The sequence below is a fragment of the Pollachius pollachius genome (genome assembly GCF_949987615.1).
Source record: "Pollachius pollachius genome assembly, chromosome: 15".
NCBI classification, from domain to species: Eukaryota; Metazoa; Chordata; class Actinopteri; order Gadiformes; family Gadidae; genus Pollachius; species Pollachius pollachius.
The window spans coordinates 21,854,823-21,869,039 of NC_136948.1; the positions used below are offsets into that span (position 1 = coordinate 21,854,823).

Sequence of the window (14,217 nt, forward strand, 5' to 3'; positions counted from 1 at the left end):
TGTGAGCCAAGCGTCTGCATTTAATGTTTGAACAGAAACATTGGCCAGTACATGTCTCTGTCAGACTGTACACTTACCCTCTGGGCCTTTGTATTGCTCATGTCATTTAATTTCTGAGTGTCCTAAAGTATCAAATTAAATTAAATAAAAAGCAATAACAGAACTTTCGCCGTAACATAAATATCAAATAAAAACAGAAACAAATACAAACATCCTTAAGGTGCATCGGTTTCCCATAGTAGAAAATACTGTTCGTTCCTAACTTGGGCAAGTTACATTGAATTGCAATTTCAAAGCTTTTGATTTTGGAATCATTTCAACAATATTGAATGAATAACACATTTTATGTTTGGAAATCCCTGATAGATAATTTTTTCCACACTTTGAAGTCTAAATTGAACTGCAACTTCTCGGTTTTGACGTAGCAAAAATGAAGATGATACCTGTATTATAAACAACAGCAGTCACATCACCACATCCCTTTACCAGAGATTGTTGGACTTTGGTGCCACTTTACAGAGCGACAAGTATCACAACGGATGGCAATTGTGTTTTGCTATGGCTGGTTATTAGTGACTGAAGACTCTTACTTCCTTCAGCCCTTGGTGTAAAGTCAACAACTCTGACTTCCCAATAAGCAAACAAATCGGTGACCCATTATGATGGCCAACCTTGTGAAAATATGGGTGAAAAGAATAATAATATGTTTGTCATGACCCGACCAGGTTGTCATCAGGCTCCAGTCCGGGGTTTTCAGCAGACACTCGCAGTTTCCTGGGGCCCGTTGGGTTCATCCCAACGAAAGGGGAGCTTACGCTTCTGAGAAGAGCCCGGATCAAGACCCTACAATGCAGAGGAGGTTAAATGCCAACGTGAGCACTTCATCCACTAACGTATACGCATCACAGCAACAGCTCCAGGACAACCCACGTTAACACGCTTCAATAGCCCATTATGGCGTCAGTCGCTTCACTGTACAGGGTGAGGTCGAAAAAGTCCACAGACATTTAATTATTTACTACTACGATGTCATTGCAATAGTCTATGTGTGTGTGTATGCGTGTGTGTGTGTGCGTGCGTGCGTGGTACCTTGGCAGCAGTGCGGTGACGGTGGTCAGGGCACACACGAGATAGAACAGCGGCTGAGACATGGTCAGGGTGTCGACCCCCAGGGGGTTAGTGGGCGGGCTGCAGGTCACACACCACGCACTGAACAGCAGCGTGAACACAAAGTACAGGACGCCGCTCCCCACCAGCACTGCGATGTGCATCCACATCTGGAAACATTATTAATGTGTTCACAATCGAGGGGAGGGGAAGGGAGGTATGTTGAGGGGTTACTGAGAAGATGTCATCATGGAAGAGGGAAAGTGGTGAGTTGGTTCCAGTGTTCACAATGGATCAGCTCTGGGATGTTCTTTTTCAACATCAACATAAACAAATATTAGCCTGGCTCTGCCCGCCTACGTATTTCCGCTCAGTTTTCATTTCCCTTCAGTACTATGTCTGCGTTTGCGGTATTTTTGCGGGTTTTCTCCGGCCAAATTTCGCCGGTCTAATCAGCGAACAGAGGGAGTGGCCGAGAACAATGACGTTGCGGTTGTGCACTACTTTCAGTTGTAGTCAAACGTTAGCGAATGGTTATGGGAGATCCAGAGTAGCACTGGGCAGATCCAATAGTTTCATACTTCAACCGTCACCGCCTTGAAGTGGGTTTGTCAATGGAGAGTGGGCAGACTCTCTGAGCAAATTAAATGAAGTACGAGACTCTAGTAGGACCAGGCTAAACAAATATGACATCTAAACAAAAGTGGGATTGATAGTTGGGAGTTTGATGAAGTTCTAAACAATGATCATTGCTCATGCATGCGTCCCATATATCTACACTATGTAAACATGACCAGGGACTGACCAAGGTGTGGCTCTCGATGATCTGGTGCAGTAAGATGATAAGGAGAGCCGACGCATTGACGGGGGAGCCGAAGGCCAGGACCCCAACGTCTGACCCTGCATATGCCTCGGAGAAAGAAATACAGTCACACTAAAATGAATGATCATAAATGAAAAGGCAATACCTGCTGTGGTGAGGCCTCAGTTACTCAGGATGTATAGCGTCCACTGTAGATTGTCTTACCAGGTACGGGATGAAGAAACAAACCAGACTCTGGTAGAAGGCGTCCATGATGGTGAGCCAGAACGTGGAGGAACCATAGACCTGCCGAAGAAGCATCACTCTGTCTTTATTTACAGGCTGAACTCACCCTTCACCTTTTTCATCATATTAATCTATAATGTTAGTGCTAGTATTTTTTACTGTTATCTATAAGTAACAGCTACTTATGCACATGGACCATCCATAGAACTTTTCTTTTCAACCTGGCTATGTACTTTGGGCTAATGTTTTTTTTTGGATAGGTGGGATATGTATGTACATTTGTGTTGTGTTGTGTGTATGTAGGCTGGCTGCTGGAACACCTACCTTTCCCAGCTGGGATGAATAAAGTATAATACACATATATATATATATATATATATATATATATATATATATATATATATATATATATATATATATATATATATATATATATATATATATATATATATTATCTTAATGGCTATGAATTGAATTACCTACAATCATGTTGTTCGTGTTTATTCACAAACCCCTCAAACATACATGGATTAGAACCTTTAAATATGTTTTCATCTATGATGGTTCGTTCCACCATCATAGAGGTAGAGTGAGCCCTACAGATCTCCGTGGTCCACGTATTCATGTTACCTTAGAGCCTGGCCTGGAGCTGTAGAGCTCAGGCCGCTCCATCAGGGTGTCGGCCGGCGTGTGTCTGTCCAGCACGCCATACACCAGGGGCGGCACGGACGTGAAGAGCAGGTTGAACAGGATCAGGATCCATGAGTTGGTCATGACGCTCCCCGAGAACCCCGAGATGAACTGGTACCAGAACAACAAGTTCACGTACATCTGGGCAAGGAAGACAAATGAAGAAGGTTCAAAGTGGTCTCTGGTCTGGTTCTTTTCAAACTATTCCAATCTTTGTTAGTTGAGAGTAAGCTGAAAGGGCCTAATTCAAACGACAAAAATGCAAAAAAGCTATATTCCACAACCACATTTTACAATTTAAATTCACTGTGTCTAACCTGGTTAAGGTCTGGTCCATTTATTATCTTCCATGTGAACACCTTGAGTCGGCGGTTTAAAACATTTAACAAGCCTGTCGTTTCTTGATCCAACCTCCCACACAAACTATATGAGGGGCACTGTGGCAATCAGTTTATAGTTTATTATAACAGCCTGATGGTATCTAAGACTGTACCATTCTCCTGTAAAATCTACAGTCTCAGACCGTACCATTCTCCTGTCACTCTCAGACCGTACCATTCTCCTGTCACTCTCAGACTGTACCATTCTCCTGTCATTCTTAGACCGTACCATTCTCCTGTCACTCTCAGAATGTACCATTCTCCTGTCACTCTCAGACCGTACCATTCTCCTGTCACTCTCAGACTGTACCATTCTCCTGTCACTTTCAGACTGTACCATTCTCCAGTAACATCTGAACAGATGCATTTAATGCATGAAACATCTTTTAAAAACTTTAGAGAAGACTTGAGTGCAGTGGACCTCTTACCACGTTCTTGTAGAAGAAGTAAAGGATCATGTTAGCCATACGAGAGTAGCACCAGTGGACCTCTTACCACGTTCTTGTAGAAGAAGTAAAGGATCATGTTGGCCAAACAAGAGTAGCACCAGTGGACCTCTTACCACGTTCTTGTAGAAGAAGTAAAGGATCATGTTGGCTAGACGAGAGTAGCACCAGTGGACCTCTTACCACGTTCTTGTAGAAGAAGTAAAGGATCATGTTGGCCAGACGAGAGTAGCACCAGTGGACCTCTTACCACGTTCTTGTAGAAGAAGTAAAGGATCATGTTGGCCAGACGAGAGTAGCACCAGTGGACCTCTTACCACGTTCTTGTAGAAGAAGTAAAGGATCATGTTGGCCAGACGAGAGTAGCACCAGTGGACCTCTTACCACGTTCTTGTAGAAGAAGTAAAGGATCATGTTGGCCAGACGAGAGTAGCACCAGTGGACCTCTTACCACGTTCTTGTAGAAGAAGTAAAGGATCATGTTGGCCAGACGAGAGTAGCACCAGTGGCCGTGGACCAGGAGCAGCTTCCGCAGGTGTTTGAATCTGGAGATGGCAAAGTCGCTTGACATAACAGCCTGGGGAGAAAGCAGGGCGCAATAAGACATTTAAAGCACATATCTTTAAAAGTGAAACGTTTCAGGAAGTTGAGCACATACAATGCAGGAGCTATGGTTCAAAGCCCACCTCAACCATACATGGTCTGAGGAACAAAATCACAGCCCATGATAGTTAATGGTCTACGGCTCACTATGCTTTCCATACTGTATAGGACACCCCCATTGTTGCTTGCAGCTATATTTATCAATAATATTCCATTTATGGGCGGATTCTGAATCCGAGATTCATATTGTCTACAATTTCAAATTCTACTACATTACTATTTGCCTCCAGTAATATGTCCCTACTGGACAGTAGGGACATATTAACATTTAGGAATTAAGCAGATCCATTCATTTAAATAACATTAAAAGGTGACATGTTATACCACCAGCTGAGTGTGATTAGCCTTACAAACCGTTTTGAAAATCTGCCTCTTCTGACATCACAAGTGGGCGTGTCTACCTAGATGTACGACGGATAGATGAGCAACATTTGCTACAGTACACTGGGTAGGCTGGTAGACTGATCTATCCAGCACACATCTAGGTGGACACGCCCACTTGTGATACACAGTCACACCGGAGCAGGTAGGAGTGAGAAATCTCGCTCAAAAAAGACACCTACAAATAGCTCTCAGACATTATACATCATCCCACAAACCATCACCCTAGCTGCCACCACTATATAGTAATATAATTACTATGCCCTCTTCAATGTGTCCTCAGAGCCTAACAGAGCATGGTAGAGTAGACCCTAATGGCGTAACAGTGGCTACCTGCATGCCCTCCTGGCCAGATATCCCGATGCCCACATCTGCCACTTGGATCATGCTGACATCATTTGCTCCATCGCCTGGAAGTGAATGACCATATACTTTCCTTTTTGGTGGTTTATTTGATTATTCCAATAAAATAATTCACCATCATAAGCTACATCACCATACCACAGATTAAACCAAACTGGAGCAAAACATTAAAAGATTAAATCTTCAAATTGTACCATATAATATATTTTATGCAGCAGATGAATAGCAGACCAGCATGACTCTGAATCCGGCTGAGTCAGGCTGAATACCTTTACTTCTGTTGGAGAAAACTTCAACACAATCCCCTCATTCAGTTCCACCACGTTGCAAACCTACCCATCAAATAAGAAATATCAACAAGGACCTGAGAGTCGTCTGGAGATACAACCAACAGGATGTCAAAGGCTCCTCACCGATGGCCAGGGTCATGACGCCCAGCTGGCTGCGGACCAGCTGCACCACCTGGCTCTTCTGCAGCGGGCTGGACCGGCAGCAGAGGACCGCCTTGCACTGCCGACTCAGCTCCAGGAAGCCCCCCTTCAGCTCGTCCTGGAGGGCCCATTCCAGGGTCCGTCCGTCGACCACCAAGACGAAGCCCCCCGCGGCCGGGACTGGCAAAGCTTTGTCCTCGCCCCAAGTTGCTTTGCCGAGTCCTTCCCCTGTGCCTTCAACCTCTAAGAGGAGGTCCTGGAGCAAGGCCTCACATGCATCCTACCACAAAAAGATCAACGACATCCTAATGTAGGTCTGACTGTAGTCGGGAAAGAGGAAGGCCGTTTCATGGACTTTGCTTTTATTTTCACGTTTTGTGAAAACAATGCCTTCATATGGGGAGACATTGTTAGTTAGAGAACGACAACAAAAAAAAGCCTTATCAGTAAGAAAATAGATGTTGGGAATGCTGTGAAGCTGGGCCATTTGATCAGATAATCATCAGGAAGTGAGGCCGCACCCGAATGTTAAAGCACAGAAAACAGGGCAGGCCTGTCAGTTCAAAGAGCAGTTCTCCTAACCTAGCAGCCTAAAAAGTGTACAGTCATGGTCACACAATAAAAGCAATCATTCATAAATAGATTGAACGGAAATAGGCAAGCGCATACGCCTGATCAGACTAGACGTGGTTCCGCAGATTCTTCTTGTCCAGTAATCGTTCAAACTTTAACATGAATGATCCGTGATAGAAGTATCCTAATGCCTTGTTGCTTTGCTTTGTTATAATAAATATATACATAATAATCACCTTGCATTTCTTCAGTCTGCTTGTACATGTATTAGGGGATATGACCTCCCACTAGTTATCACCTGATCAGCTGAGGTTAGGGTGAACCGTTGATCGACTGTAAACTGCCCACCTTACTCCCGCAGTTCGCGTTCAGAATCTGGTCGTCGGGTCCCAGGAGTTTGCAGGCGCATGCGATGTTGACGGCCGTCTCCTGCTTGTCTCCGGTCAGAACCCACACCTTGATGCCAGCTCTCTGCAGGGCCTCAATGGTCTCTGGGACCTCCTCCTGGAGGCGATCTACGATCCCGGTCGCACCTGAGAACAACAGATAACCCCACTTTTATCTGAATGTGTAAAAGTGATACTTTTGGCATTTAGACACGGCAACAGGATATCAGGGCAGGATATTGCATAGGATGAGCAATGAGCAGCGCCACTGGGGGCGCCGGCTCACAGACACACACACACACACACTGGGGGGCCCGGCTCACACACACACACACACACACACACACACTGGGTGTGCATGTGTGTGTCAGCTCACAGTCTTAGTTTTTTCTTTGGAGACCTCTGTGAACCAGTGTCTCACCCAGCAGAGTGAGCTTGGTCTCCAGACGTTGTGTAAACCATTGTCTCACCCAGCAGAGTGAGCTTGGTCTCCAGACGTTGTGTAAACCATTGTCTCACCCAGCAGAGTGAGCTTGGTCTCCAGACGTTGTGTAAACCATTGTCTCACCCAGCAGAGTGAGCTTGGTCTCCAGACGTTGTGTAAACCATTGTCTCACCCAGCAGAGTGAGCTTGGTCTCCAGACGTTGTGTAAACCATTGTCTCACCCAGCAGAGTGAGCTTGGTCTCCAGACGTTGTGTAAACCATTGTCTCACCCAGCAGAGTGAGCTTGGTCTCCAGACGTTGTGTAAACCATTGTCTCACCCATCAGAGTGAGCTTGGTCTCCAGACGTTGTGTAAACCATTGTCTCACCCAGCAGAGTGAGCTTGGTCTCCAGGCGTTGTGTAAACCATTGTCTCACCCAGCAGAGTGAGCTTGGTCTCCAGACGTTGTGTAAACCATTGTCTCACCCAGCAGAGTGAGCTTGGTCTCCAGACGTTGTGTAAACCATTGTCTCACCCAGCAGAGTGAGCTTGGTCTCCAGACGTTGTGTAAACCATTGTCTCACCCAGCAGAGTGAGCTTGGTCTCCAGACGTTGTGTAAACCATTGTCTCACCCAGCAGAGTGAGCTTGGTCTCCAGACGTTGTGTAAACCATTGTCTCACCCAGCAGAGTGAGCTTGGTCTCCAGACGTTGTGTAAACCATTGTCTCACCCAGCAGAGTGAGCTTGGTCTCCAGACGTTGTGTAAACCATTGTCTCACCCAGCAGAGTGAGCTTGGTCTCCAGACGTTGTGTAAACCATTGTCTCACCCAGCAGAGTGAGCTTGGTCTCCAGACGTTGTGTAAACCATTGTCTCACCCAGCAGAGTGAGCTTGGTCTCCAGGCGTTTTGTAAACCATTGTCTCACCCAGCAGAGTGAGCTTGGTCTCCAGACGTTGTGTAAACCATTGTCTCACCCAGCAGAGTGAGCTTGGTCTCCAGACGTTGTGTAAACCATTGTCTCACCCAGCAGAGTGAGCTTGGTCTCCAGACGTTGTGTAAACCATTGTCTCACCCAGCAGAGTGAGCTTGGTCTCCAGACGTTGTGTAAACCATTGTCTCACCCAGCAGAGTGAGCTTGGTCTCCAGACGTTGTGTAAACCATTGTCTCACCCAGCAGAGTGAGCTTGGTCTCCAGACGTTGTGTAAACCATTGTCTCACCCAGCAGAGTGAGCTTGGTCTCCAGGCGTTGTGTAAACCAGTGTCTCACCCAGCAGAGTGAGCTTGGTCTCCAGGCGTTGTGTAAACCATTGTCTCACCCAGCAGAGTGAGCTTGGTCTCCAGACGTTGTGTAAACCATTGTCTCACCCAGCAGAGTGAGCTTGGTCTCCAGACGTTGTGTAAACCATTGTCTCACCCAGCAGAGTGAGCTTGGTCTCCAGACGTTGTGTAAACCATTGTCTCACCCAGCAGAGTGAGCTTGGTCTCCAGGCGTTGTGTAAACCATTGTCTCACCCAGCAGAGTGAGCTTGGTCTCCAGACGTTGTGTAAACCATTGTCTCACCCAGCAGAGTGAGCTTGGTCTCCAGGCGTTGTGTAAACCATTGTCTCACCCAGCAGAGTGAGCTTGGTCTCCAGACGTTGTGTAAACCATTGTCTCACCCAGCAGAGTGAGCTTGGTCTCCAGACGTTGTGTAAACCATTGTCTCACCCAGCAGAGTGAGCTTGGTCTCCAGGCGTTGTGTAAACCATTGTCTCACCCAGCAGAGTGAGCTTGGTCTCCAGACGTTGTGTAAACCATTGTCTCACCCAGCAGAGTGAGCTTGATCTCCAGACGTTGTGTAAACCATTGTCTCACCCAGCAGAGTGAGCTTGGTCTCCAGACGTTGTGTAAACCATTGTCTCACCCAGCAGAGTGAGCTTGGTCTCCAGACGTTGTGTAAACCATTGTCTCACCCAGCAGAGTGAGCTTGGTCTCCAGGCGTTGTGTAAACCATTGTCTCACCCAGCAGAGTGAGCTTGGTCTCCAGACGTTGTGTAAACCATTGTCTCACCCAGCAGAGTGAGCTTGGTCTCCAGACGTTGTGTAAACCATTGTCTCACCCAGCAGAGTGAGCTTGGTCTCCAGGCGTTGTGTAAACCATTGTCTCACCCAGCAGAGTGAGCTTGGTCTCCAGACGTTGTGTAAACCATTGTCTCACCCAGCAGAGTGAGCTTGGTCTCCAGACGTTGTGTAAACCATTGTCTCACCCAGCAGAGTGAGCTTGGTCTCCAGACGTTGTGTAAACCATTGTCTCACCCAGCAGAGTGAGCTTGGTCTCCAGACGTTGTGTAAACCATTGTCTCACCCAGCAGAGTGAGCTTGGTCTCCAGACGTTGTGTAAACCAGTGTCTCACCCAGCAGAGTGAGCTTGGTCTCCAGGCGTTGTGTAAACCATTGTCTCACCCAGCAGAGTGAGCTTGGTCTCCAGACGTTGTGTAAACCATTGTCTCACCCAGCAGAGTGAGCTTGGTCTCCAGACGTTGTGTAAACCATTGTCTCACCCAGCAGAGTGAGCTTGGTCTCCAGACGTTGTGTAAACCATTGTCTCACCCAGCAGATTGAGCTTGGTCTCCAGGCGTTGTGTAAACCATTGTCTCACCCAGCAGAGTGAGCTTGGTCTCCAGACGTTGTGTAAACCATTGTCTCACCCAGCAGAGTGAGCTTGGTCTCCAGACGTTGTGTAAACCATTGTCTCACCCAGCAGAGTGAGCTTGGTCTCCAGACGTTGTGTAAACCATTGTCTCACCCAGCAGAGTGAGCTTGGTCTCCAGACGTTGTGTAAACCATTGTCTCACCCAGCAGAGTGAGCTTGGTCTCCAGACGTTGTGTAAACCATTGTCTCACCCAGCAGAGTGAGCTTGGTCTCCAGACGTTGTGTAAACCATTGTCTCACCCAGCAGAGTGAGCTTGGTCTCCAGACGTTGTGTAAACCATTGTCTCACCCAGCAGAGTGAGCTTGGTCTCCAGACGTTGTGTAAACCATTGTCTCACCCAGCAGAGTGAGCTTGGTCTCCAGGCGCTGAGCCGACTCCAGCAGCAGCTCCTCTCGGTTCTCGATACTTGTCTCCGCTAGCAGCTGGCCCTTCTGCCAGGCCCGGTAGTCGTCCTCCTCCAGAACCTGGGTGCCCCAGGGGACACACAGCAACCATATTAGTGTCTTAACACTGCTGTACTAACACTTCTACCCTACAGTTAGATTCTGAATCTTTACATGGACCATATTTCAGATTGATCTCTTGTACGCCTGCCAACCCTGGAAGCATTTTACATTAGTGATAAAGTGATCGCTATGTTAACATTAACAATCAATAAACATTTGTAAGGTTTTAAAATCAACACTGACCTCTCCGTTAATTGCAACATGCTACTAGTCCTGGCAAAGGATTGATAGTACTTTCCTTGTCCTTGCATCGTTTATAATTAAAGACCGGTCTGGGGCTCACTCTTACTGTAAACAAGTCTCGATTACAGGTTACAAACAGCCAAAGCCTGTATTTGCATCAGGCACTAATGGGCTCACATTGTAGCAGAAATCCATACAACTGACCTAAATGTACTTTATTAGACTTGGCATTAAAGATGGCCTGAATGTATAAAATGTGGAAAAGAAACAAAAAATAAATAAATAAAGTAAATTGCAAGTATTGTTACTCAAGAAACATTAACATATAAAGTCCTGTGTGTCCTACATTGGTCCCATCCCATTAACCAGCATTACCCTTTGTGCGATACAGAGCGTACGAAGGCCGTCTCTGGCGTAGGCGTCTAAGTGGTTCTGGGTTTGTTCTCGGATTTTAACGTACCCCTCTCCGGCTGGCACAATACGAGGAGACAAGAGACATGTCAGGCAAATCCAAACACCATTTGACATCATACTGCATTGATATGGATCATGTGAAACCATTTTAAATGAAGAATACTGTCTGATATGATGATACCAACCGTTCCTGCAACCTCTAGTGATGACTTCATTTTATTTGGTTTTATTTTTGCAAGTTTATGCTTTTTATTGTAAGTAAGACCGGAAGGTCTGGGAGAGAGATGGGAGGACATGCTGCCAAAGAACCGCGGGGGCAGTAACCAAACCCGGGTCGCTGTGGTAAGGACTTGACCTTTAGGGTACTCTACCCGCTGGGGCGCCCAATTACCATCACTCAGATACGCTCAAATGACTGCCTGGTAAATACTGAGGCTAATTAACCAGATGGCTAATTGGTTAAGCGAACCAGAGAAGGGTCAGGGTGAGGGTTGGTCAGGGTGAGTCAGGGCGAGTTAGGGGGCTGGGCTCCCCTCTCCACCTACCGTCGGGGTGCTCCGAGAGCTCCATGATGGCCGAGTCGGCTCCCTTGGTGTACAGAACCAGCCGCCCCGTCAGCGGGTGGCGCACCACCACCGACATGCGTTTGCGAGTGCAGTCGAACGGCAGGACGTGGAGCAGGCGGACGTGCCGGCGGCCCGCGGCCCCCGGCAGCTCCACTGCCAGCCCGTCCCCCGACCGGCCCCGAAGGGTGCAGCTGTAGGCCCGGGCGGCGTGCACCAGGGCCAGCTCGTCCGGGCTCTCTGCCTCATAAACGAGCTGCTCACGGGCCGCCGCCGGCCCGCTGTGGCAAAAAGCCGGGTCCTCCAGGGCCGACGCTCTTAGGGGTTCACTTCCAACATTGGGGGCCCCCACGGCACCAACAGCCTCCTCTCGGTTTCCCATGTCCGTCAACACATCCGCCGTTGGGCCCCTTGGGTTTTCCAGTGCCACGGTGGACCTCACCAGGTGGGTGCCTGGGCCAAGTCGTGTGCTCTCCCGCGAGGCGCCCGCCGGCGACGGTGGGGCCGTGGTGGAGGAGCCTACCTCGCCCTGGAGCCCTGCCGCGCCCCGGGACCCTGCCGCGCCACGGGCCCCTACCTCGCCCTGGAGCCCTGCCGCGCCCCGGGACCCTGCCGCGCCACGGGCCCCTACCTCGCCCTGGAGCCCTGCCGCGCCCCGGGACCCTGCCGCGCCCTGGAGCCCTGCCGCGCCCCGGGACCCTGCCGCGCCACGGGCCCCTACCTCGCCCTGGAGCCCTGCCGCGCCCCGGGACCCTGCCTCGCCACGGGCCCCTGCCGTGAGGTTGTTGGGAAGTTCAGCGTGCTGGAGGGGGTCAAATGGTATAGAGGGGACAGGGAGGAGAGAGGCCAATTGATTGAATTATTGGATAGCAGAGTGCGCAAGGCATCACAAGTCACAAGTCACAAGTCATCTATGTATTCCAAAATTGATTACAGGTCTCTCTCTGTGTTGATTTAGCATTCCTGCCCAAAGTGAGACTGCTGCTGTCCAATGTACAACCAGGGCATGTTTCCCAACGGCTGCACAACATTCCTGTGCAAAAAATCAGCATTTAAATTAAGCATGGTAATGCACGCTTTTTCCTCTCTCGTCAACCCATTCTGGTCAACAGGAATAGCATAGCTCACTCTTGATAATGGGTATCGAAAAAAGAGGGTATTGAAACCACAACCATGGTAGTGGTATTAGAAAGTGTCTGACTGTTTGGCCACCTACCTTGTGACAGGGCCAGCCGGATGAGGACACCACCACACTGTTGCAGATCGCCAGCGCTAGCAAGAAGTCCACGATGGAGTTCACCTCTAAGCTGGCCTCAGCTGCACAGGGGTTAGTGGCCTGGAGGCAGCTGGCCTCAGCTCCACCGAGGCTAGTGGCCTGGAGGCAGCTGGCCTCAGCTCCACCGAGGCTAGTGGCCTGGAGGCAGCTGGCCTCAGGTGCACTGAGGCTGGTGGCCTGGAGGCAGCTGGCCTCAGGTGCACTGAGGCTAGTGGCCTGGAGGCAGCTGGCCTCAGCTCCACGGAGGCTAGTGGCCTGGAGGCAGCTGGCCTCAGGTGCACTGAGGCTAGTGGCCTGGAGGCAGCTGGCCTCAGCTCCACGGAGGCTAGTGGCCTGGAGGCAGCTGGCCTCAGCTCCACGGAGGCTAGTGGCCTGGAGGCAGCTAATCTTCTTCAGCAGCTCAGGGTCTGGGATCACTTCTTTAGCCTGGGGGTTGGACAGGAGGAACAGCCTTCACATATGTATGCATGTGTATACATATACACATACTCAGTACACACACACACACACACAAAGACACACAGAGAAACAAAAGGATGTGGGCTGACCATGCAGCTGCATGGCGCCTCTCGCTGGGGCTCCTCCTCCTCGTCCTCCTCTCTGGTCAGGGAGTGCAGCGAGGTGGAGCTGTGGCTGCAGCTCATAGAGCGACAGCTGAGGGACCTGACGCTACAGCCGGGCCGCAGGGTCAGGGAGCGGCCCGGGACCCCCGACACATCCTCCTCATACAGAGCCAGCCTCCGCGCTACACACAGACACACACACACACTTTTCTTTAGATGCCATCCTATGATGGTAGAATCCTCCCTGACATCAAGATGATTGTTACTAGTTGAGCCTTACGATGGTACTCTGTTATGTAAGCCAAGCAGGTTTTATTTCTCCCCCAACTTTTCCAGACTCACTCATGAACGTGGAACCAAGCAGTCACCTTGTACCCATCAGATTGGACCAACAGTCAACTGATAATCAGCCAGATGGATTGGCTTCTCTTTGTATCGTGCAAGCATGGATACCAACGACAAATCTATCACTAGGATCGGCCTTCACCTATTGATGAAATGGGTCATCTGCTCATCACCTAGCAATTATCAGAAAAGTTACATCTATAAGACGTAAAGTAAAAAGATCCTCGACCTTTCTTGGTGATCAGTGTCACCTGAAACCAACCACACTCAAAGTACTGTTCAGATAGAAAGCACAGCGGGATATGTAATAGATGTGACATCCCTGTACTTTTGTGTTCCTCATTAGAAGGCAGGGAGGGTTGTGTTATAAATGAACACAAGCCGCATTTATCACAAACCTGAAAATCAGATAATATCCATCCAAACAAATGGTAAATGGATATTAAGAAAAGCAGATCTTAACACAGTAACACACCATTCTGTGTGTGTGGATACTGCACCCCATGTATAGTGCAACACTGGAACACCATTTTGTTTTCTGTCAGGGTGCCAGTCTTGTCGGAGAAGAGGTACTGGATCTGCCCCAGGTCCTCTGTGATATTGAGCGCCCTGCACTGTGCGCCAGAGCCCAGCGGCTCGCTGTACAGCGCCAGGTCGTTCTGGATGAAATAGATCTGGCCTAGCTTCACGACCTCGATGGACACGTAGAGGGAGATGGGGATTAGAACCTGTGGGATGATGGACCACAGAGGTCAGAAGAAAACGAGTGACAACCTG

General features: G+C 48.8%; 1 protein-coding gene across 1 annotated transcript in view; it reads right to left on the reverse strand.

Annotated features, from left to right (window-relative positions):
• Positions 1-14,217, reverse strand: part of LOC307087160 (phospholipid-transporting ATPase VD-like) — a 22,971-nt gene continuing 8,754 nt past the window's right edge. The window contains exons 9-23 of the mRNA XM_079752631.1: positions 13,916-14,168; positions 13,081-13,277; positions 12,473-12,958; positions 11,239-12,058; positions 10,655-10,749; positions 9,928-10,054; positions 6,431-6,615; positions 5,492-5,789; positions 5,049-5,125; positions 4,123-4,248; positions 2,786-2,986; positions 2,135-2,215; positions 1,913-2,017; positions 1,090-1,277; positions 1-843 (exon numbers count right to left, since the gene is read on the reverse strand). Coding sequence (XP_079608757.1) covers positions 711-843; positions 1,090-1,277; positions 1,913-2,017; positions 2,135-2,215; positions 2,786-2,986; positions 4,123-4,248; positions 5,049-5,125; positions 5,492-5,789; positions 6,431-6,615; positions 9,928-10,054; positions 10,655-10,749; positions 11,239-12,058; positions 12,473-12,958; positions 13,081-13,277; positions 13,916-14,168 — 3,372 coding nt within the window. The 3' untranslated portion in view covers positions 1-710. The remainder of the gene's footprint in view (positions 844-1,089; positions 1,278-1,912; positions 2,018-2,134; positions 2,216-2,785; positions 2,987-4,122; positions 4,249-5,048; positions 5,126-5,491; positions 5,790-6,430; positions 6,616-9,927; positions 10,055-10,654; positions 10,750-11,238; positions 12,059-12,472; positions 12,959-13,080; positions 13,278-13,915; positions 14,169-14,217) is intronic.